Source organism: Patiria miniata, unplaced genomic scaffold (genome assembly GCF_015706575.1).
Source record: "Patiria miniata isolate m_02_andy unplaced genomic scaffold, ASM1570657v1 HiC_scaffold_18, whole genome shotgun sequence".
Taxonomy (NCBI): domain Eukaryota; kingdom Metazoa; phylum Echinodermata; class Asteroidea; order Valvatida; family Asterinidae; genus Patiria; species Patiria miniata.
Window position 1 is genome coordinate 16,282,345 of NW_024037056.1, and position 27,060 is coordinate 16,309,404.

The window sequence follows — 27,060 nt, forward strand, 5'->3', positions numbered from 1 at the left end:
ATCAAGATGTCAGCCTCCGCACGTGTGTATGTACCGTGTATGTCTCCGTGTAAAACTGCAGAAGTTAAGTTCCAAACAGTAGGCCTATTTTATTATTAATTTGTCACAATGCCAGGCGACTTTAAACGCATTCCGTGTCCTCAAGAGACGTTCCAACCCCAGCTCTACTGTAAATCATCAACGAAGAAACAACTGGTAGGCCTATTTTTTTGGTAATCCTTACTTTTAGGACCCCTTTCCTATAAGGTTAAAAGACTCACCAAAACAGCTGACTATGACATTCAAAAGTGACATTATGATATTTATTGACACATTTGAACATTTGGCAATGACACCTCTTGAATATCAGCAGGTTTAATTTTGTAGAAAGAGGGCAGGGTTTTGATTTATGAGGGGTTAAAGACGACGATGACAAACAGAAAATAAATTTAAAAAGCAAGATGGCGAACTGCAAAAAAAGGTAGGAAAGTCACATTTTCTTTGAAAGTGCTTTCAAAATTATAACTAACATGAGTTTGTCTGAAGAAAAAAGACTTCTTTAGCCTGCAAAAGTCACTTTGGTACTGGACAGTCATCTGCAAAAGTCAGTTTTGAACAGAACTCGTACAAAATAGAGGTGTCCTAAAAGTAAGGATTACCCTATTTTTAGTATTAAAAAGTCTGTTTTCTTTCTAGTATTCGTCATGTTCGTGGTCTTGACTTTGACTTGAGTTTGACACTTTGAAACAATTTTAGGAAGGTTCAAGTAGATAGAATTTGGCTTGCGTATAGTACTCAGTCAGTCTCGCATACTGCATTCAAATTCATGCAACCATATTTTTTTTCAATATCAATTATCATGCCAACTTATTAAATTCACCCTATTTCTTTTCATTGCCTTCCACAGCTTCAAGAAAATGGAAAAAGGGCAGACAACAGGAGTTTGGATGAGATCAGGCCAATCTGTAAGAAAAATTGAATTAAGCTATTATTAACAGAAATAATGTAGAGTAGACGTACATACTATGCCACTTCTATGGTCACTGTCGGTTGTGTACAAAATCTATGGAAAATCAAGTTCATTTTCAAAGTATTTTCTAACAGTAACACAATTAACATGTTTGGAAATGTTTTTCAGTCCCAGATTCATATCTTTTCAACATTTTTGCAATGACTGAACTTCATTCAGATAAATATGCATGATGATAAAGTGGCGTACGGATGCAACATTATTTCATTTTTGGAATATATGTTGCAACCTGACGCCAATTCAGCGGTTGTGTACAAAGTCAATGAAGAGTCAAGAACATTTTCTAAGTATTTCCTATATTTGCAATGTTTCTCCCAGATTCAAAACTAATCATTTTTGCAATGACTGACCTTTATTGAGGTGATATAGAAAAACGCAGTGGCTATCGTTACGGCAGCAGTAACGCATTTCCCATTTTCTATCGTTACGGTAGTACTGCAACTTTTATAAAAACATGAGAAGAAAATATAAAATTAGAAGGAAAACAAGTGAATTTAAACGTTATGAAATTCAAACTTTATTTCCCTTTTAAAAAAAATCCTCCAAAGCCTCAGGTTAGAAAAGGAAAAAATTCGAGTGCAAAACTGAGATGCGAACCCGCAACCTTGCGGTGCAAAATCCTACCCTCTATCGTCTGAGCTGTCACACTGCTCGCTAAAACGTGGGGAAACAAATAATTATATACCTGCGTGCGTATCAAAAAAGTATCGTAGAGGGCACTAAACAACGGCTGCCGTAACGATAGCCACTTCGATAGAAAAAAGTGGCATCAGCTTGCAACATTTTTTCCCCATTTTTTATTGAATTAAAATAAAACCCTCCAAGTAAATATTGAACAATTTTTTTATTTCGAAATTATGATTAACTGTATTAAATGAAAACAAATGAAGTTTAAATAAATGTTTTTCAAATCAAATTGCTTCAATACAGATAGAAGGCATTAAACATGTTAAAACATGCAGTCCTGTCTTGCGATCTTAATCACACCATGGAGGAAGCATGATCACACTGTTTTTATTTGCGTTACACTTTGTCACACAGTTCTCAAGGCTGGGGTAGTGAGCCAGGCCCGAGGCTCCGCCTACATAGAGGCGTGCAACACGAAGGTCATCTGCGCAGTGTACGGTCCGCACGAGGTGCAACGCCGTGAGGGGTTCAGCATGCAGGGGTCGCTGCGCTGCGAGTTCAAGTACGCGACGTTCTCGTGTCCGGGCAGACGGCAGCATCAAACGGACAGCGAAGAGAAACAGATGGGTTTGGTGATTGCGCAGGCTCTGCAACCTGCTATCTGCTTGGTAAGTTAGACTGGCAGATTCAGAAAGGGGGACAGGCTCGTCGCCAGGGGGGGGGGGGGGGGGGGGGGGGGGGGAGGGGGGCCTGGTGGTGCTGGGCCCCTCTTGGCGAGCAATTGGCCCCCCCAACAGCAAAAACCATACATATGTATCTTTGTATTTGTTATGGTAGTGGGCCTCCTAGGTGGTACTTTAATACATCCCCACCCCCACCCCCCACCCCCCGATGCTCAGGGCTAGCGATGGGCCTGGGGGAACTGAGACGATACCCCCTCCCCCTGGTTAGCTCTTGAAGCCCCATCATCAACCCCCCTCCCCCCTAAATCTCCCCCCTCCCAATCCTCCCAATATATGAAATCATCACCAATAACATGTTCTGTACTTGCCAATCTCGTGAAATTGTCCCCTGGGTACTATTAGGCCAAATAAAAAATAAAAAAACATGTTTAGCGTCCCCGCCCACTTCCTTTTTGGAAGCTGCCTTTTTTTTCTTTTAATTAAAACAAAAAAAGATTTAAACAGGCATGCAACTTTCTCGGATCAGCTGATTTCCTCTTTTTTTACTTCCCATGTGTGCCATTGAAAATAGAAAAACACTGTACAAAGTCTGGGAAAAATTTGAATTTCCTCTTTTTTCTATGATTTCCCAGTTGCATGCCTGCTTAAACAGTTGACATCATTAAATTTTTAAACAGTGACATCATTTTGGCCTTTTTGTCTCTTGCATCTAGCCCATATAAAGCTGGTATGTCATTTCCTGAGTCCAAGTGACGGCCATTTAGAAAAAAAAAGCTGGTCGTCATTTTGAAAAGTAGCCCGGTCAGGCGGCCATTTCGGAGGGAAAAAAAAGGCCGCCTTCCTTTTCTTCAACAAGGCATGAGGCTAAACATGTTTTTTTTATTTGGCCTTACTCCTTTTTTAAACTTCAACATTTTACGAACTCAATAACTAAAAGCTAATTTTTTTTCCACTCGTTACAGCACAAGTTTCCGAAGTCACAGCTAGATATTTTTGTGACGGTTCTACAAAATGACGGAAGTGGTACGTGTAGTTGTTTCTATAAAGTTTTTTACATGGTTTCTGTTTCATAGACAAATTTTAATCAACTGATTATAAGTGAAAAGAAATTAAAAAAAAGAAAAGAAATTTGTGTCCAGATATTGCCAGGAATATGTTTTTATATATTTTTCTTCAAATATTCAGCAAAACATATAATTGGTTATTCTCTTTTATTCCTTCAATGTTTTGTAGCATTTGCTGCTGCCCTGACATGTGCCTCAGTAGCTGTGGCCGATGCTGGGATCGAAATGTATGATGTCGTCATCGGATGTTCATTGGTGAGTTTTAGGCTGAGCTCAAAAAAATAATAGAGTTTTTCTTCCGGGGGCTTTTGAAAAAATGAAGGAGGCAGCTGTTAGTTTGCTTGTGATTTTCCAAGTCGCCAGACTGATACTTCCCTTTTCTCGACTCTTTTGCTGATACAAAATTGTGTCCATAGGAGCTATTCTAGTTCTTCAACCCTGTCTGCATAGCTACAATTGAAACTGTACTTCCCCTATTTGCCCTGTACTAAAAGTTGTGCACTCTTTAGACTATGTTGACTTTCACAGTTCGTAGTATAACTAAACAATAATGGGCAGACAAAATTTGTGGTGCAGTCATTCTTGTGGCCTTCGATCAGCATCCCATAAACAAAGATACTGTATTCACCATCAGAAACAAAGTGCTGGATAGCTCAATTGGTAGAGTACTAAGATAGTTTTTTCCTGATAAATTAGTCTTCCTTTTTAAAGGGAATATACATCATGTGCTTTTGCTGTAATTTTCAGAAATGGATGGAATTGGGGGGTTGGAAATATATAGCAAATATAGTTACACTGACTTTTTTGAGGTTTTGGGTTCGAAAATGCTATAAAAACCAAGAAAAACAATCATTTTCCTGTAGTCTGGTTCCCTGACTCCATATAAGAAGAAACAGAGTTTACATACATTGGGGAATTGTAAGGTCAGGGAACCAGTCTAGCTGGCTTGTACCCGTTCATAGGTGTGTAATCGATTGCAAACAAGTGCGATGGTCAATTGGGGCCAGTATTTGAAAAAAAGCCAGTTTTTTTCCAACGCTGGTCGGCCGACCAGCGTTGGAAATTGATACAAAAATACCACTTTTCTTGAAAATGACAGTATACCAGGTGCCATGATTTTACAGGATGCTTTACACTGTCATTCACTAACAGTCCAGCAAGGTATTTCAAAATGATTTGGTAGTTTTATTTTTTGATGTTTGCAAATGTTGTATTTTCCCTTTAAGCTCTGTGTTCTTTTCTTTGAAGATTTTCTGTTTAATTTTCTCCTGTCTTAGCGTCAGGCTGGTGAGACAACGTCTGTGCTGGATCCCACCATCACCGAAGACTTCTACAGTCGATCGGTTGACGGGGATGCTAGCAATCATGGCTCGGTTACAGCCGCTTACCTACCCTCACTCAATCAGTTATCGGCAATTCAGCAGACTGGGGAGATAGAACCTGAAGTTGCTGCAAAGGTAAGTCTGTGACATCCAGGGTTGTATAAGACAATAACAAGTTATTTATCTATTCAAATCTATTCAGATGTACTTTGGCATAAACACCCTTAGTCATTGTTCATGCCCTATTACTTGTTATTGTCTTGTGAGTGACTTGCAGTGATTTTGTGATTGGCATGTGATTGCCAATGGGTACTTATAAAGTGCACACATCCACCTAACAAAGGCGCTCATGGCGCTACAATAGAACAGAAAAAACACGATAAAACAAACAAGAACAAAAAAACAATGTATTACTCCCTAGTCTGACAAGCAGAAGAGCTTATTATGTGGTGGTGTAGGCTAGATTATAGTAGTGTGTTTTCAGAGCCGTTTTGAATGAGCTGAGAGATGTGCTAGATCGGATGCTAATGGGTAGACTATTCCAAAGACGTGGTGCAGCTATACTAAAAGATCTGTCCCCCCAGGATCGGTACGATCTGGGTACAGCTAAAAGGTGTTGGTTAGCAGACTGGAGACCAGAACGACCGGATTGGTGAGGAGCTAGTAGCGTAGTTAAATACCGAGGGGAGATGTTGTGTAGTGAGCGATAAGCGAGAAGCATAAGTTTGTACATGATATTAAATTAAATCGGAAGCCAGTGGAGATTTACTTGTGATCGCCATGTGATTTACTTATGTTTGGCATGTGATTTACTTGTGATTGGCATGTGATTTACTTATGTTTGGCATGTGATTTACTTGTGATTGGCATGTGATTTACTTATGTTTGGCATGTGATTTACTTGTGATCGGCATGTGATTTACTTATGTTTGGCATGTGATTTACTTGCGATTGGCATGTGATTTACTTGCGATTGGCATGTGATTTACTTATGTTTGGCATGTGATTTACTTGCGATTGGCATGTGATTTACTTATGTTTGGCATGTGATTTACTTGTGATTGGCATGTGATTTACTTGCGATTGGCATGTGATTTACTTATGTTTGGCATGTGATTTACTTGTGATTGGCATGTGATTTACTTGCGATTGGCATGTGATTTATCATGTGAATTGACTTGTGATTTGACTTGTATTGACTTAACTACAAATCTGCCAACAACAATTTCATGTCAAATTAGATAACATTTGCCCTTTATGATAATTTTTGAAGTCTTTTAAAAGTATTAGAGCAAGGCACATTATTTAAACAGTTTTCCATTTATTAAATTTGAACTGATAATATGATACATGTATAATAAAAATGGCAAAAATGTGTTAAAACCGTGAACATTTTAAAACCAAAGTGATCATCTCAAAACTATGATTAAAATGATTGTGCACAAAGATAAACTGCAAAACTGCACACTTCCCATGAAATTCTGATGTCAAGTTTTACTTTCAAAATTTATATGCACACCAATATAATCGTGTACAAAACTGATAAAAATTATACATATTTTCTTTCCCCACAATATTGGCAGTGTTTGCAAAAGTGCATTGAGGGCAGCGTGAGGATTTTCCCGGTCGTGAGCCAGTGTCTGATCAAAGCGACCAAACGAAAAGCCCAGAAATCCCAACAAACAGCAAAGAAGGATGACGTATGATGACGACACATTAAAGGTTTGTGGAGGCCTTGATGAGTGTTAAACATCAACGTTTTGATGCTGTTTACGTTATTACTTTGTTATATAATTTCATTTTATCTTGCATCTTCATTTTGTTTTACGCTCATAACATGTACACATATGTAAAAGAAACAGTAAATTACAAAATGATGTTAAAACCTCTTAAAGTATACATAAGCAAACAATTGTCATATCAGGAACAACAATTTTATTTTTTAGTTTTTTTTTGACTCACATGTAACACTTGCTGAAATGAAAGTCTAACACGAAAAGTGTTTTAAGATATCAAACATTATAAAGAATAACCAATAGTCACCTAAATAGGGCACTTTTATATCGTGAGCATGTAACTGCCCTGACATAAGACCATGTAAATTAACCATAATGTGAAACAATCACTCTTTCGTGTGACAAATTTGTAGGTGATATACACACCTGTTATGTTTGGAGAAAGTGACACTTCAGAAAAAACCAAGTTAAAATACCTGCTGTATTCTTTATTTTTTTTCTTCTCACTATTCCCGCTTCATCACAGTATAGTAATGCAACATAACAGCGCTCCAACAACTGTAGAAATATATACAGATATTGAATTGTGAGGTAGTGGATTAAACCTAAAATTACACAAAAATAAACCATGTTTAATGAACATAATAAATAAGACATCATTTGCCAGTCATTGAATTATTTGTACAGTTTTGGTGCATGTTTTCTCCCTTTAATCCGTTTACATAATAAATTTTATCAACATCTCAACCATAACATTTGGAAAAACACACAAGGGAAAACAAAACAAATTCAGTTCGTGCGAATAAAACAAACCAAGACTCAACATCTAAACATTGATAACCATTGAATAATAAATGAATAAGTAAAAGCAACGTTATTCCAACATTGTGTATAAGAAACACACGTTGTGAATGATAACTACCTGTTATTATGTGTAAAAACGATGGGGAAAGTGCGAAAAAAAACACCTGTTTACAAAATCCACTATAGTAAATTGTTGAACTACATGTAATAAAATAAAACTTAATTTCGAGTAATTCTTTATTGATCATTATAGGCAGTGAAATGCAACATTTTTTTTATCCCCACCCCCAGTTATATGGCTCTTCGTAGTCTGTCAGTCCGTGTTTTGTCCGTTATTGTGTCGTCATGTCCGTCTTTCTGTCTGCCACAGTTTGTCCAGTCCTGTCTGAGGTATTCGCTCGCATTTACTTCTGATAATCATGACTGGCATCTTTGCAACATGATTTCATCCGACTTTTCGTTCGTCGTATGAATATCGTATTTTGTGTTACGCCGCATACTGTAGTGATCTGACTGTGGCGCAAATATCTTTATTTTGAGTACAATCGCTGCTTAAATTCAGAGGTCGGTCAATAAATTAAAATAAAAGTACAGCTTTTTCAAGGTTTAATCTGTCAAGTTATAATTAAGCAGGGTTGCATATGAGGAAATGTTTAGAAGAAAAGTTGACTCTCGTTAATACAACTCAGCCGGATCTATAGCCAAAATGTTTGTTATATCAGAATTTTGTATTAAGTAGAGTGCCGGTCCCATTCTTTATGCACATACACAGTCGGGACCATGGCTTTATGTTTGCTATAACCAGAATTTGTATTAACAGTGATTCTATTAACTAGAGTCAACTCTATTTGAACACCAGTGATATGAATCGAATGGTTTTCTTAATCAAAACTTTTCATTGTATGTATTAACTCTTTTAATACATTAAGCATTTTGAATTTGAAGAATATAATATGGCAATCGATTTAAAAGTAATTGCTAAGTTAAAGAAAGAGCAAATAATATTAATCGATCAATTTTTGATTCATCTCGATTGATCGTGATTAATCGATAAAATCGATTAACCTTGATGAATTGCGATTTATCATTAAGCACAATCAACATTAAGAAGTAAATCTCTATTATAAAGCTTTGTGCGATTAGTTGATAGCGTTGTGCAGGTAATCGATTATTTACATGTAATTGACAATCGTGCAACACTATATACACTGTACACATCGTAAATCCGAGCTAGCTAGCTGGTAGCCGGATCTTCCTGAGACGTTCCTGCCGTGTTGATTCCCTCATCTGCTGAGTCCCTGTGATGTTTGGTCTGGCCGCTGACTCCAGCTGTCTCCAGTTCCTTTATAATGTCGTCCTTCTGTTATAAGAAACACAAAGATGGATAAAAGGGTAGAGAATGTCCAGAGTGGGTAAAAAAACGCAGACTTGTGACGTCACAGGTGATGTTAAGAACAAAGTAAAGGACAACTGTAGAACGTAGAGAATGGGTTAAATACATTGTTGTAGACCCCCTGTTATAATTACATGTGACGTCACCTGTGACGTCACTTGTGACGTCAAGAACAAAGCAAGGAAGTCCAACCTAGTACTTTCAGAACGTGAACAATTCTAAGACCGCCTGTGAAGTCAGCAATGTCGTTAGAGCTGTGACGTCATGCCTAACGACACCGACAGACTACACGTTGATCCGAGCATGTTTTCCGTGATTCACATCATTATGTAAACATGACCATGTAAAAATCACCTATATTTAACCCTCCTATACTTCAAACTATCACAAACTATCAAAAACCCTACCCAGATTGGTAGACCATTAGTACAGGTTGTGCAGCAATCATTTTAACCTGTCATTTGTACCAATATATATGAGGCCAGTTTACAGACCTTTTCAAAGCTGTACCCGATAGATTATGATCCATAGTGTTACTCACTACACATCGTCACTATAGAGAGGGGAGTTGTGTACGTGCAAGAATGAGCGGCTATTGTTTACTGTTAAATGCACCAAAGTTGAAACTGGAAGTTTGGAGAATAATTAATGGCAAATATCGGATATCTATAAATTGGTATGACAGTTATTTTTGATGTAACTGGGAACCCGTTATGCTTTACCTTAACGAGCGATGATTGTAACCTTTGAATCATATCATTGAGAATGCGTATTCGTTTGTCCGAGTCACTCTCCCCTTCTTCGCCGCTCTTCATGGTGGACAGCATGCTGCCCTTCGGGTGAATATCGTTCCGAACCTTCAGCTGAGAAAAAATAGAAAAGAAAAATGAGAAGAAACAGAAGAAAAAAGACCTCTTCGTGAATTATGAACGGGCGGGGCACTTTAACAACACCCATTGTCGGTTTACCATTACTTCGAATTCAACGTATATTTATTTAAAAGCAACTGCACTTTGCTTATTAAGTGACTTTTCCAGATTGAGTAAAGCGCCCTTTAAATTGTAATGTATTTACACTATTTGACATTCCCTTTTGGGTTAATTTTAGTGCACTTAGAAAAGAGTACTTCTATTTAAAAATTTCCAAGCTTTTCTGGACAACTGCGGGCGCTGTTGCTGTGATGCCATTTAAGGAAGACTTTGTTCAGTTTAAGTGTTTTCTGTTCAAATAGTTATCCCTAAAATTTGTTCGTTGAAACTATTTGTGAGAAAATGTGATCATTGGCTGACAAATTTGCCTTAGCATAAAAACCAAAAAGGCACCAAAATACCCTTGAAAATGGCAAAACGGAAAATTGAAAAAAAAGGTTAAATGTGACACAAACGTGCATTTTCAAGGATTACATTAAAAAATTACACTGATGAGCCCTTTCAATGTAAAAGTTGTATACACATGTAGTCTCTGTGTGTTTATTTCATCATCTTGTGTTTTTTTTTTCAGAAAAAAAACATTATTTTACCATTTTTCTAATCTTTACCTTTGGAACGAATACCAGACACAGCGTAAGTGTCGTAGCGAACACGTTGAAGATAGACATGATGACGTAACGAGCGTTCACCTCGTCCAAGATGAGTGAAACAGGAACCACAATGAACGATAGGATCACGGTGTTGTAAACGCTCATTCCTATGGACAAGAACATTTTGTTTAATAACATTTTCCTACTAATTTGGCGTCGTGTTCCTTTGTCTAATTGACCAAAAAGACCAGCGATCAGCGCTATGTGACAGAGAACTCGTACAATGTCTCAGATATTGGTGTTCTTCGTCAGTACTGTTAGCGTTATTTTTTTTCCTAGGAGGGTTAGGGGCAATGTCATGAATAATTCAGTTTTTCCTTTGAATCATTGCAAGACTTTGGTTCTCGTTCTATTTTCCCCTTAATTTAAAATTATCTCGGTGATAAATTTGGAGAAGAAAAATAGCTGATGAAAAAGTGCAGCGACGACGTGGATGCGAACCAGGGATCTTTGTATCCATAGCTCATCTCGCTATCCACTAGGCTACTGTGTGGTAGCTCGACGATAACCGTTCTTTAAAATGCTTTAATGTATTGTAACTAGTTGAGTAACTAACAACAATGCTGTTGATGTCATTGTCCGTTCTCATGGATAAACATGAATTATTCATGACATTGCCCCTATTAAACCCTCCTAGGATTAAAAATTACGCGTACTGTTATATAATAAGAAACAAGGATAATTACCAATGTTGCCTATAAATGGAAACATTTCCCGGTATGTTATTGTCAAAATGGAGTTTTATATTACAATGTGGCGAAGCACATTGTATTCTTTCATAATGATATACTGAACGATATTTGATTCCCATTTTCCCCGTTCTGCGTAAAGTTGTTCAATGATCTTGGATGTAATACAAGGGAAAGCCTGAGTTATATTTGAGTCTAATCTGATAAGTTCAGAAATAAAAGACTGGCAACAATTTAATTAATTGTAAACTACTATGGCGTGTAATAGTTGATTTGATATTTATGAGGTTGAAGATAAAAACGAACCTGCGACCTTCGGAATTTAGTATTATGTATATATTTTGTTCGATCGAATATTGATTAAATGTGAACCTAGCCAGTTTCTCTTAATGGTCTTTTAGATTTTGATGTCAGTTGCATACATCATCAAAGAGAAACTTACCTATGTATTTGGAATCGTTTAAGGCTGGGACCGTCACCTTTCTGGTTTCCCAGGCCAGGAAGGCGCCGAAGACAAGCAGTAAACCCTCGATGCAGATGAGAGTCCCGACCCAATACACCTGCCATGTGGACTCACAGGTCACGTGGACAGGAATGATGACCACATCCAGGTCATCTGTTTGCTGTTTATGATAAAAGAAAATGTTTTTTTTTTTTAATAACTATTTCAATGTATTATGTCAATCAAAGCCTAACGCTTGTAATGAACATTGGTTGATAGGATGATTGGAGTGCGTGCGTTACTGTTGATCATTTACCAACTTGATCATAACAGATCAGTGGGTTGGTTGGATGGTTGCTTGATGGTAACTGTTGATCAACTGATTGGTGGATCAGTGGAAATGCCTACTAGTTGATGCACTCATTGGTGGATATATAATAGTTTTGGTGTCTGTCTACTGGATCAACAAGTGAATGGCGGATCGTTGAAAGTGTCTAGGCTTACGAATAACTGATTTCTGAATTGTGGATGCTGGTTGATTAAGTAACTGATAGAGTGGTCGAAATGTCTTTCCTAGTTGATTAAAGATGTGTGGATTACTGGCAGCGTCTGCTGTTTATATCACGGATACAGGGTCAAGTTAATAGTTGATCAACGGAATTGTGATTAGTGGTGTTGGTGTCTACTAGTTAATACTGATAGTTGGAATTCATGTCTGCTTGTTGAACACAACGACCGTGTATTGGATATTGGTGGATATTGGTGACTGAGTCCACTGGTTTATTAACGCATTGGCTGATGAGTGGAAGTGTTTGTGGTTGATTAAGGGATTGGTGGATTGGCAACAATGTCTACTGGTTGATCCACAGTCAATGGAGTGAAATGTCAACTAGTTGATCAACGGAACGCTGGTAATATATAATGGTTGATCAAGACATACGTGGATTAATGGAAGTGTCTAGTAGTTGATCAACGGAATGATGGTGATATAAACTAGTTGATCAGTGGATTGATGGATTGGTAATGGTTGATCAAACTGATAGACCAACAATTACCTGTCTGGCTGCTTTTCTTACTACCGTCTGTAGTGGATCCACGATCTCCCAGATAACCAAAACCAGAGTGACGATCAAAACTAGAACAGCCACCATCACATAGAGCTGGTAGTCTTTTATTATCTGTAGTTCAAAGAAGAAAAAAGGATCACTAATCACAGAAGATAATATAAATTTAGGTGTCGCATTACCAGGAAAATGGTTTCTAATCAGTGATTTAAACATTAGTCACTGCACCATCCAAACCGCCCTGCCTGTCACCCGGGAGCTGCTCACGTTTTTGGAAGCTTTTCACTTTTTTTGGAAGAGTCACTGCGACATGTAGATATAGTAGATCCCTGCAATGGACAAGGCAGTGTTATGAGCTAGAATTGTTACAAAATATTCAGTAGTAATATTTTTTTCTGGAGTAATATAGTATGAAATTTTTACCGTTTTCATCATGGTTTTGCTGGTAAAAATCTTATGCACTCGCCAGGTTTTGCTGAACATTGCGCCAAAAGCCAAAGAGAAGCCGATGCCGAGGCACCAAGTATTGGCCTGAAAATACAAATTATAAAAAAGTGCAACAATATTTGTGTACATCTGAGAGAACAAAAGTACCCAGAAGGGACGCTAATGCGCTTAAAAAGCTCTCGCTGAGCGAAGTTCACTCGGAAGTATCTGAGTACTAGAAATGAGAATCCAATTACGGTTTGCGCCGCATGTAATGCCCATGTTCATTACTGCATTATACAACACGCGTGGGGTGAATCCATCAGGTGCGCACGATGTTGATTACGATGTAAATTGATTGTGATGAGCTGTTCAACGCGAAATATGAACGACTCCTTTGATATCGATGTGTGACAAACTCTAGACAGTTTTGCATTTTTGCGGTACACATTATAGCAATAACAGATGAATATCGTTTCGTTAACTCTTGTCGGCATTATAAAAACGTGATTATGCGATGTTAAAACACCAACAGCGTGCATGCACGTTCAAGAACGATACGTCTAACACTTGCGTTCGCATAAAGTGCAAAGAAATCAATGCCAAGAAATAAGTTGCAAGAAATCAGTTGTAAGATAACTCACAACCACACATGCAAAAGAGATACGCAGTGCTGCCGCAGAACGTCTTGTAATGGAGTCTTTACCATGCAGATTTCACGTCTTTACATAAACAAATCATCTCATACATTGTCCCCATGAAATCTTATTCCATAAACACGAACGCCTTTTGCACATTGTTTTCCTTTTGTACCTAGAACTTTACCTTGCACATCCAGACGTACGAGTCAAACGGCACCCTGCTTGTGTCCAGTCCGTTGAAGAAGATTGACACATACATCAGCATCCCTCCCAATAGAATGAGATTGTTAATCTTCGGACTGGACATCTTGATAAATCTGTTTCAGAAAAAAAAGAAATAATTAAACAAGGAGCAGCTTTGTATGTACGAGAACATTTTCGGAAAGAATGTTGCAACCTGACGCAACTTTGAACAAAGCCATTGACGAATTGGGGAACCGCCAACATAAGGGCTGGATAGCTCAGTTAGTAAGAGCACCGGAACGGTTCAAACCCCGCTCCAGTCAATGTCTTTGTTCAGCCTTTCAATGAATTATTTCTAATTGAATTGTGAAGACAAATACAGGAATGGCCATTGCTTGAAATCTGTAAATCGTGTCTTCTTGTTCTAATTAGGTTGACTACTCGACCAATAACCAACGACTTTTTATAAGCAATCCCCTGCGCCACATTTCACTCTCCAGATATGGCAGCATTGACCTTTGACCTGAAGACGCTCGTACGGTAATGTAATTGAATGCTCTCTACCGGGAAAGGTCCCAGACCCAACAATTGAGCCAACCCAGGCCGGCACTGAATGATGCGGGACCCAATTAAACTCTTAATCCAATAAAACAAGGACGAAAAAAGCATTGCCAATTTGCCATGGCCTTTTGGCAGAAAATGCTTAATTTGATTTCTTAGCGTACGAAACAGTAACGAAATGTTACCGAAGGATGTTAGGAACGAAAATAAACAAATACCAACGTCTGGAATCATTATTAGATTCCCGTTAGCCTTTTCCTGACTACATTCCATTAGCTTATTGCTACGTGACCTTCAGGTCTGTCAGTGTTCCAGATTTGTCGATCTTCGTCAAAAAAATATTGAGAAAGAAAATAGGTTTCTTTTATGGTGTAACATAATGGCAGCAGTGTTTCAAACTTACCTGACCTTTTTCATGGCCAATTAATACAGTGGTATTCTAAATGTCCATAGAAAATTAACTTTTCTTCATTGATTTCCAAGGTGTTTTGTGTGTGTGTGTGTGGGAGATAACATAATAATAAATTTGATTATTCTCCAAAATAATCAGCTATTTTTTGCAACATCTGTTCACTGAGGTTTTTGTGTTGGTCAACGGACGTAATCAAATTTATTTCTCATTTATTGGCTGTGCCCTTCACCGATATAAATCTGTTGGAACTGCATACTCATGCACGTTGTAATGTCAATGTCACTGGTTTAAAATAAACACACCTGTCCTCGTTGAGGGCGCTGTGTGCGAGGGGCCGATTCGTATGAGTAGATTTGATGGATAAAAACACTGAGAAAAGGAAACTAGAGTTTAACTAAAGTTATCTTCTGAAGCGATCATTCGAAGTCAGAACCACTCATCGCCAACATGGTCCCAGCGGCAGCCGGAAGGTCGACATTGATTGATATTAAATAAGCAACTGTCCTCGTTGAGGGCGCACAGCACAAGGCGCCGATTCGTATGAGTTAAATTTGTTTGATAGAAGTAATAGAAAAAGTAACCTGACTTAAAACGCACGTTGAAATCCAAAACAAAAAGAGCCCTATCGTCAGCACACTGCGGCAGCGAGAGTAGACAATCACTGGTTTAAAATAAACACCTGTCCTCATTGAGGGCGCTCTGTGCAAGGGATCACTTGGTATGAGTTTGTGGGGAAAAAAGAAAAAGAAACAAGGGTTTACCGTCTGTTTCAGCAGCACACGTTGAATGCCAGGAATCCTATCGCCAACACGATCCCTGCGGCAGCGAGAACCGATATTTTAAATAAAAACCTGTCCTCGTTGAGGGCGCTCTATGCAAGGGGTCAATTGGTATGAGTTGAATTTGTGGGGAAAAAGTAACAGAAACAGAAACTGGAGTTTACCGTCTGTTCCTGAAACGCACGTTGAATGCCAGGAAGCCTATCGCCAACACGATCCCCGCGGCAGCGAGGATCGCCATCCCGATGAAGAGGTCCTGCGAGATGGTCTGAGGCAGCTCCTCCTCAAGGATCGAATCTGCAGGTGGCTTGCCACCTGCGAGTCAGAAATACAAGGGTCAAAGTTCAGAGGTCAAAGTTCATGTTACGGCAAAGTTCAATGATGGATTCTGCATGCAGTGACGTGCGACCCTTTTGGTGGTAAACTGGAACAAAAATGGTGAATTTTCTGATATCTGAAATACTCTGAAATTCTCTGAAGTTCTCTGAAATTCTCTGTTATTCTCTGTAATTGATGATGTTTAATGGTAACGTTCTCTGTTAATGACACCCCCAGAAAAATCTTTGTTTTAAATAGAAGAGGTGTAGGTATTTGTATATACATTTTGTATTAGTGATTGTTGGCGCTTAAATATTGCCTATAATTATATTCAAAAACTACGTTTTTGGAGTGTTCAGGTAGGCCGACTTTGTAACTCATTCGCAAGACGACAATGTATTGTGAAATATCTGCAGTGAATATGACCTATAGGTTATTGAAGTTATGAACTAAAATAGATGAAGAGCCCCTAATCTGAATTGCTTAAAAGGCCATTCAAAATACTCGTCTTGAAAGACTTTAAAGTGCTTTTCTTCATCTACTAAATCACATTCCTTCTAAAAAAAAATGGGAAGCATGGCCAATTATTTACCTTGCCAGACGATGCGAGGGTCATTTGTCCACCGAAGCTTATTCTCATCCTCGGCTGTGGGATGATAAATCCCCACTCTCACTTCAGCCCCATCTGAAGAGGAAAAAACACACATTAAAAACAGCATCTTGGCGATTAGTCTTCATCGAAACTACCAGCTTGACCTTGGTAATGATCGTTTAGAATCACGGGACTTAATGAATCCATTATTGGTAATTCATGTTAATTTCAGTGCTGATGACCGTACCTTGGTTCTGTTCAACTTGCATTAATCCCTTGCGGTCGCCATCGTATGTGAATTGCACAGGTCCCTGGAGGAATTAATGAAACGTACAGGCGAATGTACTACATGTACTGCAGTTTTGCCAAATAAAAGCCAAATAAAACATGTGTTTTCCCTCTATTTGGGGAGTGTTGCCTAGTGGTTAGGGTTCGTGACTCATGATCAAAGGGCTAGGGGTTCGAATCCAGCTGCTGGCCATATGCTGTGTCCTTGGGCAAGCCACTTCACCTCCACATGCCTCTCTCCACCCAGGAGTGTAAGTGGTACCGGCATTAGCTTGGAGTACCTGTGATGGACTGGCATTCCATCCAGGGGGAGTAGAAATATTCTCAGTCGTTTCATGCTACTGAAACCGGAGATAAACGCCGGCCTGATAGGCCACATTGGCTCGTGACAGACTGTACTTTACTTTTCCCTTTATTTAGAAGTATGATTCCATGAAGGTTTATGTCTAGCATTTTTTTTTTGAAATTTGGTTACTCGTCATTTGAATCCAACATGCATTATCAAAATTAATAAAATCAATTTGATAAGTTCTTTCTTTTTATATACAAATTTAACGAAATTGCGGTAGCTCTTGTGTTCAGAAGTATAGTTCTTTGTCTCTTACGTGAATTAGAATTTTGGCCAAGCGCTGGTGCGATCAAACTTTTTTTCTGAATAAAATATATGAGTTAATGATAGTGGATATTTATGTCAGCACATTGAAGATCTTATATCGGCAGCATAATAATGTATTTTACCTTATAAATACAATTAAGTTTTACCTATACATATTCAGCGTAGGAATGATGCTATCTACTGAAGATAGCAGTGATTTCTACTATTGCTAAATTGCCTCATTAGATAAAACAGCAATGTCTTACCGAGACGCCTTCGAAGTTTGTAGCGTTGATAACCTCGAAGAATATTTTTGCCATCTCATCGTCATCGTATGAGAAGTTTGCAATCGTCTTGGGAGGAACTATTAGAAATATAACAATGATCTATTAGGTAAAGATAACGAACTACTAAGAGTGTTGGTCGAGGAACTTGTGATGAATCATAAGTACACCACAAGTCCGGTCACAAGTGCATCACAAGTCCAGTCACAAGTACATCACAAGTCCAGTCACAAGTACATCACAAGTTAAGTCCAGTCATAAGTAAATCACAAGTCTGGTCACAAGTAGATCACAATCCAATCGCAAGTCCAGTCACAAACAAATCACAAGTCCGTTCACAAGTACATCACAAGCCCGGTCACAAGTTCATCACAAGTCCAGTCACATGTAAATCACAAGTCCAGTCACCAGTCCATTCACAAGTCCGGTCACAAGTCCAGTCACAAGTAAATCACAAGTCAAATTACAATTACAGTCACAAGATTAAGAAACAGGCGAATGAAGAGTATTAACAAAGGACTGCATTTGTCACAGTTGTGTATTGTGCTGGACTTGTGACGGACCTATGATTTCCTGTGATCATCTGTGATCCATCACAAGGATCTTGGCTTCAACACTGCTGCTTAATTATTCACTATGGAATCCAATCCGTGCAGATGGGGCGGAACTCCGTGGCTAGGCAATTAACTACAGTAATTTTGACAAAATTAGTTTCGAAAGTCAATTTCACCTCATCACAGGAAGCCGTGTTCTCGACCGTAAAACGCGATACGTAACTTCAAGTCGGCTGTATACTGTAGCACATTGTACAGACCGAAATTTGTTTAATATATCGCGCAGGCCCTAATGAAAACTTGTCCGGCCATCAATCCTCGAGAGATCTCGCTCTTGATAAATAGTGACGTTTTGAAAACGCGGGATCAGGTGCAGTTATTGCCGGTTAAATTCGCGAAGACAAGGCCGGCATCCGGTAGTCGAGAAAGCGAATATCCTCGCTTCCTAAAAGAGGTCAGAATTTTTGGTTGATTGCTATGTCGCTTAATTATTTGTCTGACTTCGTAGCTGGCATTAAGGTATCGCGTGTTCCATTTCGTTCTCGTGAGTACGGAGAGGTTATATTTTCCCCCAGATTTTACCGAGACTGGCGCTCTATAATCACAGATTGACTTGCAAGCTCTTTGAACAGATCAAGTTTCAAATTTTAGAGCAGTGGTATCGAGTGACATCAGACTTACACCCATAAAGCAGGGCACTATACCAAAACACAGTCGTCGGCTTGCTGTTATCTATGTCAAGGTAGAAAAAAACTAACCCAGCCTTGTAGTGTAATGTATTCCTCATGGCGATTTTTATCGTCAGTTTTCGTGATTTTGAGAGACTGTACAATGTAACGATGCTTTTAGTTTCAAGACTTATGTTGGCTTCTTATGTATCTGTCGGTTTAACGATCTGTGTAATGCTCAGTCACTTTCCATTTGTCACAATAGGTACACGATGCTTTATTTGTTTAAGTTTATGTTCTCACCGGCGTTGGTTTGTCTGTGAACAGGATAACTCAAGGGGTGGTCCATGCCAACCCCTTATGGGACACTTCTGGGATCTCGGCGGTCCCGGTCTACACACTTCCTTCCCTGTAATAAGCCCGGAGGGCCAGGCACCATGTAAAAGCAAAGAGCTAGGGAGGAACAAGGCGGCACCCTAAGCCCTGAATTGGCACAAGTAAAATCGATTAGATTTTGGAAGTAATCCGGATCTGCTTGTGGGTGTAGGATTTTTTTCCCAGGATTTATTTTACCCATCATATGGAACATGTTGCACCCTGCGTGACCAGCTTCGTGTGCGTGGCACTGACCAGGTGACCCTGTATGCCTTATCACCCACCTAATCAAACCAAACTGGGCAATGGACTAGACCATTTATACATTGGGGAGTGGAAAGGTAGACCAACACAGGCATGTACATGTTAAATACAAAATATATGAGTTTACGAATTTATTTTAGAAACCACATTTGTGCTTGCTGCTGTGTGTAATGGCGGGGAATTGTTTAGCCTTGGCGGAGGTTTGCGCTCTCTGAGTGCTTTCCAGTTTTGTTATGTAAGCAAACTATGCTCTTTGAGATTTGAGTTAAAAGCAAACAAACAAACTATCATTAATGTTTTCATTTTATGTATCTTAATCATAATTATTTAATTATATATTTATATTCAGACAAGACAACTTCAAAAAAACTTTTAAAAAATAAAGAATGAAAAAGAACAAAGACATTGGAAATAATGAACTAACAAAGCAAGCGAATTCTGTCTTTAAGGTGCCATTTTCGTTTTCAAAACAAACGAACTTTGTACTCGCATAATTAACGCTGAATACACTCCACGTTTATGTAAATTACTTCATGCAAAGAATACAAAAATGCACGCCCATCCTTTTCCTGCGCCTACATTATGTATACTCCTTTTAAGCGTTGCCTCGCAACATTTTCTTCGCACTTTACTGATCAGTTTTAGGTTACACATTTCCACCTGTTCAATCCGACATCATGCACAATGACTGTATGCACATGCCAAATGCACATCCATTCCGTATCCTTTGCCTATTGACGTTGCCATGTGCTAAATCCTTTTCTTGGCAAGATAGGAATTTCCTGACAGTTATATATTCGTCAGTTTCAGGTTTCGCACTTGCCACATGCCCATGTTTGCGTATAAACCCGCGTGTGGGACGGGGTTCTTCAAGAGTACAGGGCGACCCCAAAAAAGTTGTGCAAGCAGAAATCTTTAAATTACTCAAAAGGTACCCAACATCATTTCATGTTGATGAGGTATATTGCCTGTACTCGGTGTGTATAATCACAGCGAACATTTGATGAAAATTCATTCATGCACACCAGAGATACAACAGATTAGAAATGGCAATGTGTTTTTCACCCGTTCCAATGTGATTTACACAGCTAATAAAAAGACCCATTGCAGAGTGCCGGTTGAGCGATTTCCAGTTCCCATTGGAACGGTTGAAAAACCACATATCCTTTTATAATCTGTTACAGCTCTGGTTTGCATGAATGGGTTTCCATGACGTTGTCACTGATTATACACAAGAGTATAATTAATATGCTCCATCAAAATGAAACACTCATGTCAGGTACTTTTTGAGAAAATTAACGATATCTGCTTGCACAACTTTTTTGGTATCACCTCATGTGTGCAAAGTTGAATGTTAGAGAAAAGCCGTTGTTTAAAAAATATATATATCTAAAGCGGCTTTGGCTATTCACCGTATCCTGCTTATAGCAATAACAGCCGTAGCCATAACTTACCCAAATCCTGCAGTCTGGTCTCCGCCTCCTGCAGGGCTAGCGCTATCGTCCACACGCTGTCGAAACCATACGGGGCTTCCTGGTACCCGGACAACGTCTCTGGTTCCCCGCCGACATACTCCTTGTATTCCGCTTCAAATTGCGCTGTCGTCTAAATTGAGTGGGAAAAAAAACAAGCTCGATCGGCAACGAATTTGTGTTCATGCATGAGTCACGTGATTGGGCCTTGTAATTTCTGGAAGGAGTAGTGTTTTGAGTTTTAAAAAAATCAGGTTTTTGACCCCAGTGACACCATGATGATCTTCTACCCCAGTTTGGTCATGTGACATCTTGGGGCTGGGCTACTGCTACTTTTGACAAAGTTTGGTTAAAAACTGACAAGTTCGAAGTAAAGGTATTTATTAGAGCTGCGTGAGTCAATGGTGGTCTACAACCAGTAGGCTGCAAATATAGGAAAATCATGCACACATTTAGCACATTCCTGCTAAACCACCAATCCCCTTCCCGATAGCTTACTCCCCCCCCCCTTGATCCACAGCTGATCCACCCCTTGCAACCTCAAGGACTGGCCATCTTAGCCTGTACTCACAATGCCTGCTACTCCGGGCTCCTTAGCCAGGCTGAGCGGCAGCGCGTCGGTCGTAAAGTAGCCCTGCACGGCCTCCGCCATCTGCTCCTTGGTGCAATCGTGTCTGTTCTCGTCATCTTCTGATAACCACCATTGGTGACTGTACCAGCCTGCCATTAACGACAATTGAATCAACACAGACCATCTGAGATGTGCGCATGTAATCTGATCCCACGAAATAAGTCCTAAGGACAAACTTGTCACGTTGTTTCTAAAAATGCAGTTGGAAGCACATAATTTTCTCCATTTTGGTATATCACTCAGTTGGACACCTTAACAAGTGTTAGGGTTAGGTTTAGGAATAGGGTTAGCGTTAGAGCTAGAATCATAGGGTTAGGTTTAGGGTAAGGGTGACGGTTAAGGAGAGGGTTAGTTAGGGTAATTGTTTAGGTTGGGGTAAGGGTTAGGGGGTTAACCCTAAGCCCAACCCACAGCAGTGTAAGATTCTTTTAAAAGGCTTATTACTAAACAGTGACTCTTGCGATATATGACTCAGTTTTTTTTTGTTTTAATCTGAATTCCAGGCTTATTTTAGAAGCCATTTACTCTTTGTATCTCCACGCTCCTTGTAAGCAGAAGGACTTGGTTCCAGACAAACCAAGGATTGCTTAAAATCTTTTTTTTTCAAAACAAAATACTGGAATGTTTTAGTTCCCGACGCAGTATTACTTTATTGTGTTTCTTTTGCTTTTTGTTTGCTTCTACGATTATCTTTTTTTTCCTCTTTTTTTGGTTAGGGATAAATGGCTGTTGAAAATGACTGCATTGCAGAAATTTGTTTCCTAAAGTACTTAAAGGTATATGAAGTAAGATATAACTATTTATATTTTTTTGTCAGCTACGTTCAACAAGGCGTTACCCGAATTACAAATAACCATAATTTATATCACATTTTTGTACGTCAGAAAATTTGGGTGTCGTTAATCACAGATTCCGAAAGAACCAATTTGTCTAGCTCGGCAGTGGCGCTATATTTGACAAACACATATCCAACTGCGTACGTGTTTTATTAACAGAAAACGTTAAACTGAATGTTATTCAAAAGTTTCACTATACATTACAGCATCGATAGACTTATTTGACAACGGCAATTTCGAAACAAAGAGAAACTCAATCCTCCCTTCATGACGATATATTGAAGAAAATATCCGTTCCATATATTTTGAGGAATAAAGATTCCGATGCTTTTATGTTAACTGTAACACTATTTCCTGTTATGATTTGCAAGGTAACGATTTACGAGCGAAGCGTAATGCATCACCAAACTACTTCAGTATATCCCTTCCCCCGTGGACTCTTTGGAAATTGTTGTCGGATTTGACTTGACATAAATCAAATGTGGTTTGAATCTTTAGGTATGAGGTTCCGTTTGTTTGGGACCACCCTATACAGAGTGAGAAAAAACCGAAACCCAAATGTTGGGACCATTGTTTTAGTGAAGTTCTACATCTAACACTTTCAAAATATAGGATATGAAAGCCCAATTCATAAGCTTTCGTTTAGTACAAGAATCATTCAAATCACTTATGTACTTTTCCAGTTACAGAATTTTAAACACAACCACCGTTTTAAGGTTCCGTCCACGGATCACCAAAAAAGTTCAGTGTTCTTTCAGCAAAACGAAAACAAATCACATAGGGATGGGTTGAATTGTTTTCGTTTTGCTGAAAGAACGCACACCTTTTTTTGTGATCCTTGGAAAGAACTTTAAAACGGTGGTTGTGTTTACAATTCCTTAACTTGAAAAGTACATGCGTGATGTGAATGATTCTTGTACTAAAAGAAAGCTTATGAATTGGGCTTGCATGTCCTATATTTTAAAAGTGCTACATGCAGAACTTCAATAAAACAATAGTCCCGACATTTGGGTTTCCTTTTTTTTTACTCACCCTGTATAGGTTTTCATTGAGTGTGTTTGTTGACAATATTAATAACATTTGAAGACGACAGTGCCAAATAGATGAATTGTAGATTAAAACAGCACAAATTCTTTTGCAGAGAAAGACCAAATCTTCTCCAGTTTTGCCTTCAAGTAATTTGCATCGAAGGATGCAATTTAATAGTATTTCCTGAAGGTCAATTTCCTCTTATTTCTATTATGTATAGCCATAATCGAATCAGGTCACGAATCGCCACGACTGCGTATTCGAGATTGCAGCGTGACTATTTATACCGAAACTATTCTCATGGCCAGATATAAAAACACAAATGCCGTGGCCACAGGCATTAATCTAGGCCTCAATATCAAACATGATGACCACTGTTTTCAGGGAAAACAAAATTTAAAAAAAAACCAACAATGTACATCGCATACAACGAAGTCACTGTGGTTGGTCCTTCAGGTATGAGATTTGTCAGACTTTTGTTCTGAAGTCAGAGTTTTTTAATCTGAGAGATAAAAGGTACAGAAAGATACGTATTTTTTTCAGTGATTTATTCGATGTCCAGACTTTTTGAATTGACAGTCTCATTCCTGGTTCTTGTAATACTTGTCTCAGCTGAGATATGTTCGTCGGAAAAGTTTACTTTATGGTAAAGACGATGCCAAAGTATTGATGGTACGGAGTGGTTTACGGTCCATTTTCTCAAATTACGGCTTCGTTTTAAGCTTCGGGTTCGTCTCTGGCCGCGGAGAGTAAAAAGTAAATTCTGTCACGAGCCAACGTGGCCCATCAGGCCGGCGTTAATCTCCGGTTTCAGTAGCATGAAACGACTGAGAACATTTCTATTCCCCCTGGATGGGATGCCAGTCCATCGCAGGTTACTCCCCAGATAATGCCGGCACCCATTGATACTCCTGGGCGGAGAGAGGCAAGTGGGGTGAAGTGGCTTGCCCAAAGACACAACATATGGTCAGTGGCTGGATTCGAACACCTGACCCTCTGATCATGAGTACCGCTAACTACTAGGTCATCCTCCCGGAAAGGGATATAATTAAGCATGCATGAGTTTTTCCACACATCCACCGTGATTTGTTTTATCTGATGCATGATTCGATTTAAAAAGCATGTCCCTCACTTTTCTATACCCATAATCGGCCCAGCTCACATTTCAGCACGATTGCGTGTTCCAGATATTGCGGCGTGACTATTTCCAACAAAAACATCTCAATTGGACCTAAAAGCAGGAAACGGCAGTCACACACATGACTGTAGGCCTTGATATTTTAATCATTGTCCGCTATTTTCAGGGGAAACAAGCATGTCGCATCATTTAATTCACGGTGGATTGTCCTTGTTCTACTTCCCTCAGCTAAGTAGTGTTCTTTGGGAAAAGTAACTCGAATGGACAGAAGACGTTGCCAAAGTATTGATGGAAGAGTGGTTCATGGTCCAAATTCTCAAATTACAGCTTTGTTTGAAGCTTCAGGTTCGTGTCCAGCCGGCGAAACCATTCTGTAAGCATTTGGTGTTCGAATCACGAAAAAGACGTCACCAATAATTTGACAGTGAAGGATACAATTTGACGTTCTACACAACAGAAAAAAAGAACCCATATTGAGCCAGCACCTCGAAAACCATTAGTTTAAAATAGGTCAGTTAGAGTCTCAAGCCGATTCGGTGATGAGCCGAAGTTCACAATATGGCCATGGTTTGGTTAACATCTGTACGGGTGAGCTAGATAAAAATGACCGCCCGTAATTTGTGCCCAAACGGATAGAGAATTGATAGCTTGTGTGCTTACCGGTGATGATCCACACGTATTTCTTTCCGTACATCCCTTCTTTGTAAGCCTGGCAAAACACCTGTCTCGCTTTGGTCTCGTAGAAGTTACCAATGATTATCCTCGCACCTTGTTTCTGAGAAAAAGGGCAAACAAGTGATATGCTAACTATAGCATACATTCGGCAGAGTACACGGTCACATAGTTTAATGTGTTAAATATAAATCCTTATTATTTCACTATTATTAATTCCTTATTGTTGCACTATTTAAAACGTAATATAATCATGAAAGTACAACGTTTTTATTAGGGGGACTCAAGTTCCACAGCGGTATACTTTCCTCGCCTTCCACCGCTGTGACCCGGGTTCGAATCCCGCCTGGGTCAAAAGGCGTTTTGGGCTTTCAGTCCCTGCCTGATTCTGTGGGTTTTCCCCAGAAATTCTTGTGGGGTTTTCCTCCCACCTCTTAAACTGTAATTTCTTCTCATTGTCTTCTCGCTGCAGGTTTCTTCAGGCTTGCGAGCTACAGTGCCTAGGGTACTTTTGAGGAATGCTTGGTTCTATAACCAGAAATAAATAAATAATACAAAAAGTAATAATAATAATTCATGACTTACCTTGAGATTCGACACCTGGATGGCCGGACTGTCGGCGAAACTCTCAGACGTGATGATCTCGATTCCGTTTTCTTCGGCGTGGTCTAGGAAAGCAACTGTCGGCTGAAAGAAGCAAATTTCTGATACACCTTAACTATCACGAATAACATTTAAGACTTTCTCAGATTATTAAAGTCTGGCAAAATGTTCTTTGGAGGTCGCTATTTTACCTTAATTCTAGGCATATCTTTTATCGATTTATTTTGGTAATATAATGAAGCCAGGAGTCAAATGTTATTGCACGGGCTCCAGAAGCCGCTATAAGTGGTGATATTGTAAATAGAAGTCCATTTTGAATCTTTGCTGATGTGGCTAATAGGTAAATTTTAATATACTCAATGAGCAACGGTTTAAAAAAGCTCGAAATGATCTCAGAAGTCGCTGTAGCCAATAAGTCATGTACATGATGTGAAAGTCTGTTCTTATAGTGCACAACTACTCACGTGGTCGTGACTGTCAATGGAAAAGGATTCCCATTATTTTGTTGAACGTCAGTTGGTGCATGGAGCGTTTTATAGCATGTGGAACCCCCAAGTGCAGTACAGTGCTAGCCCCAATGCGAAATGAGTGACCTCGTGACCCAATTTTCCACGACTGCAATAAATTGGTAGCTGGTAGTGAACACCTGAAGCACGTGTTGTTGCGAGGGACTAAGGGACAAGGTGATTGATTGCCAAAAAAGGCATGTGCTGAAGTTTGTTACTAACCAACGGAGATACACAATTTTCTTGAGCTGCTTGCCGCAGCTAAAAACATGCACTTACCAGAGAGAACAGATCGATAGTCTGGTGCAATGTGGCCACCCGTTTCCAGCCGAAGTGTTTCAGCATGGCGAACTTGACCACGTTGAAGACGGTCTCCGGGGGGAAGGCTCTGAAGAACTTCGGGAAGAGGTTTCGGTTGGACAACAGCGGGGATGCTGAGGAGTAGGACAGCTGAAAGGAACATAAAAAGAAGCAATTTGTCAAACTATCTTGACATGATGACAAACAATCCTGTCAGGATAGCAAACTATCTCGTCGGAATGACGTCCCGTTTTGTTATGATGATGCTATATCTTGCTAGAATGACGAGCTGTCGTCAATCTGACAACTTATATTATCTTGACGACAAGCTGTCTTTTCGATATGAAGAACCATCTTATATGTATTACATAACCCAATACCTGAATTAGGTTCCAGTGGTGTGACGCCTGCGCAGTAGGTTGGGTGACGATAGAGCATCCAGCTCCTAGTACCATGATCTTGGTAGTGGTTTTGTTGTAGAGCTCACGGTACATAACATCGGTTCCTTTTCCTCCATTGCA

At 39.3% G+C, this 27,060-nt stretch overlaps 2 protein-coding genes across 3 annotated transcripts; one reads left to right on the forward strand and one right to left on the reverse strand.

The window, feature by feature from the left end:
* LOC119724886 (exosome complex component MTR3-like) lies at window positions 1–14,637 on the forward strand. 2 transcript variants are annotated; one of them, XM_038196183.1, is made up of 8 exons: window positions 1–195; window positions 887–944; window positions 2,051–2,304; window positions 3,282–3,342; window positions 3,553–3,638; window positions 4,661–4,840; window positions 6,289–6,427; window positions 13,656–14,637. In XM_038196183.1, the coding sequence occupies exons 1-7, from the start codon at window positions 109–111 to the stop codon at window positions 6,409–6,411; spliced, it is 849 nt and encodes a 282-aa protein (XP_038052111.1). In that variant the 5' UTR covers window positions 1–108; the 3' UTR covers window positions 6,412–6,427; window positions 13,656–14,637. The 2 variants fall into 2 exon arrangements, with proteins under 2 accessions (XP_038052111.1, XP_038052110.1); XM_038196182.1 differs by lacking the exon at window positions 13,656–14,637 and having other exon boundaries at window positions 6,289–7,478.
* LOC119724887 (gamma-aminobutyric acid type B receptor subunit 1-like) lies at window positions 8,331–27,060 on the reverse strand. Its single transcript, XM_038196184.1, has 17 exons — window positions 26,920–27,060; window positions 26,519–26,689; window positions 25,716–25,817; window positions 25,119–25,233; window positions 21,396–21,544; window positions 20,807–20,957; window positions 17,474–17,571; window positions 16,572–16,635; window positions 16,325–16,417; window positions 15,579–15,729; window positions 13,664–13,796; window positions 12,836–12,943; window positions 12,404–12,526; window positions 11,349–11,529; window positions 10,176–10,324; window positions 9,361–9,501; window positions 8,331–8,605 (listed from the first exon to the last, which is right to left on the reverse strand). Exons 1-17 carry the CDS (start codon window positions 27,031–27,033, stop codon window positions 8,480–8,482), a joined length of 2,169 nt encoding a protein of 722 aa, XP_038052112.1. The 5' UTR covers window positions 27,034–27,060; the 3' UTR covers window positions 8,331–8,479.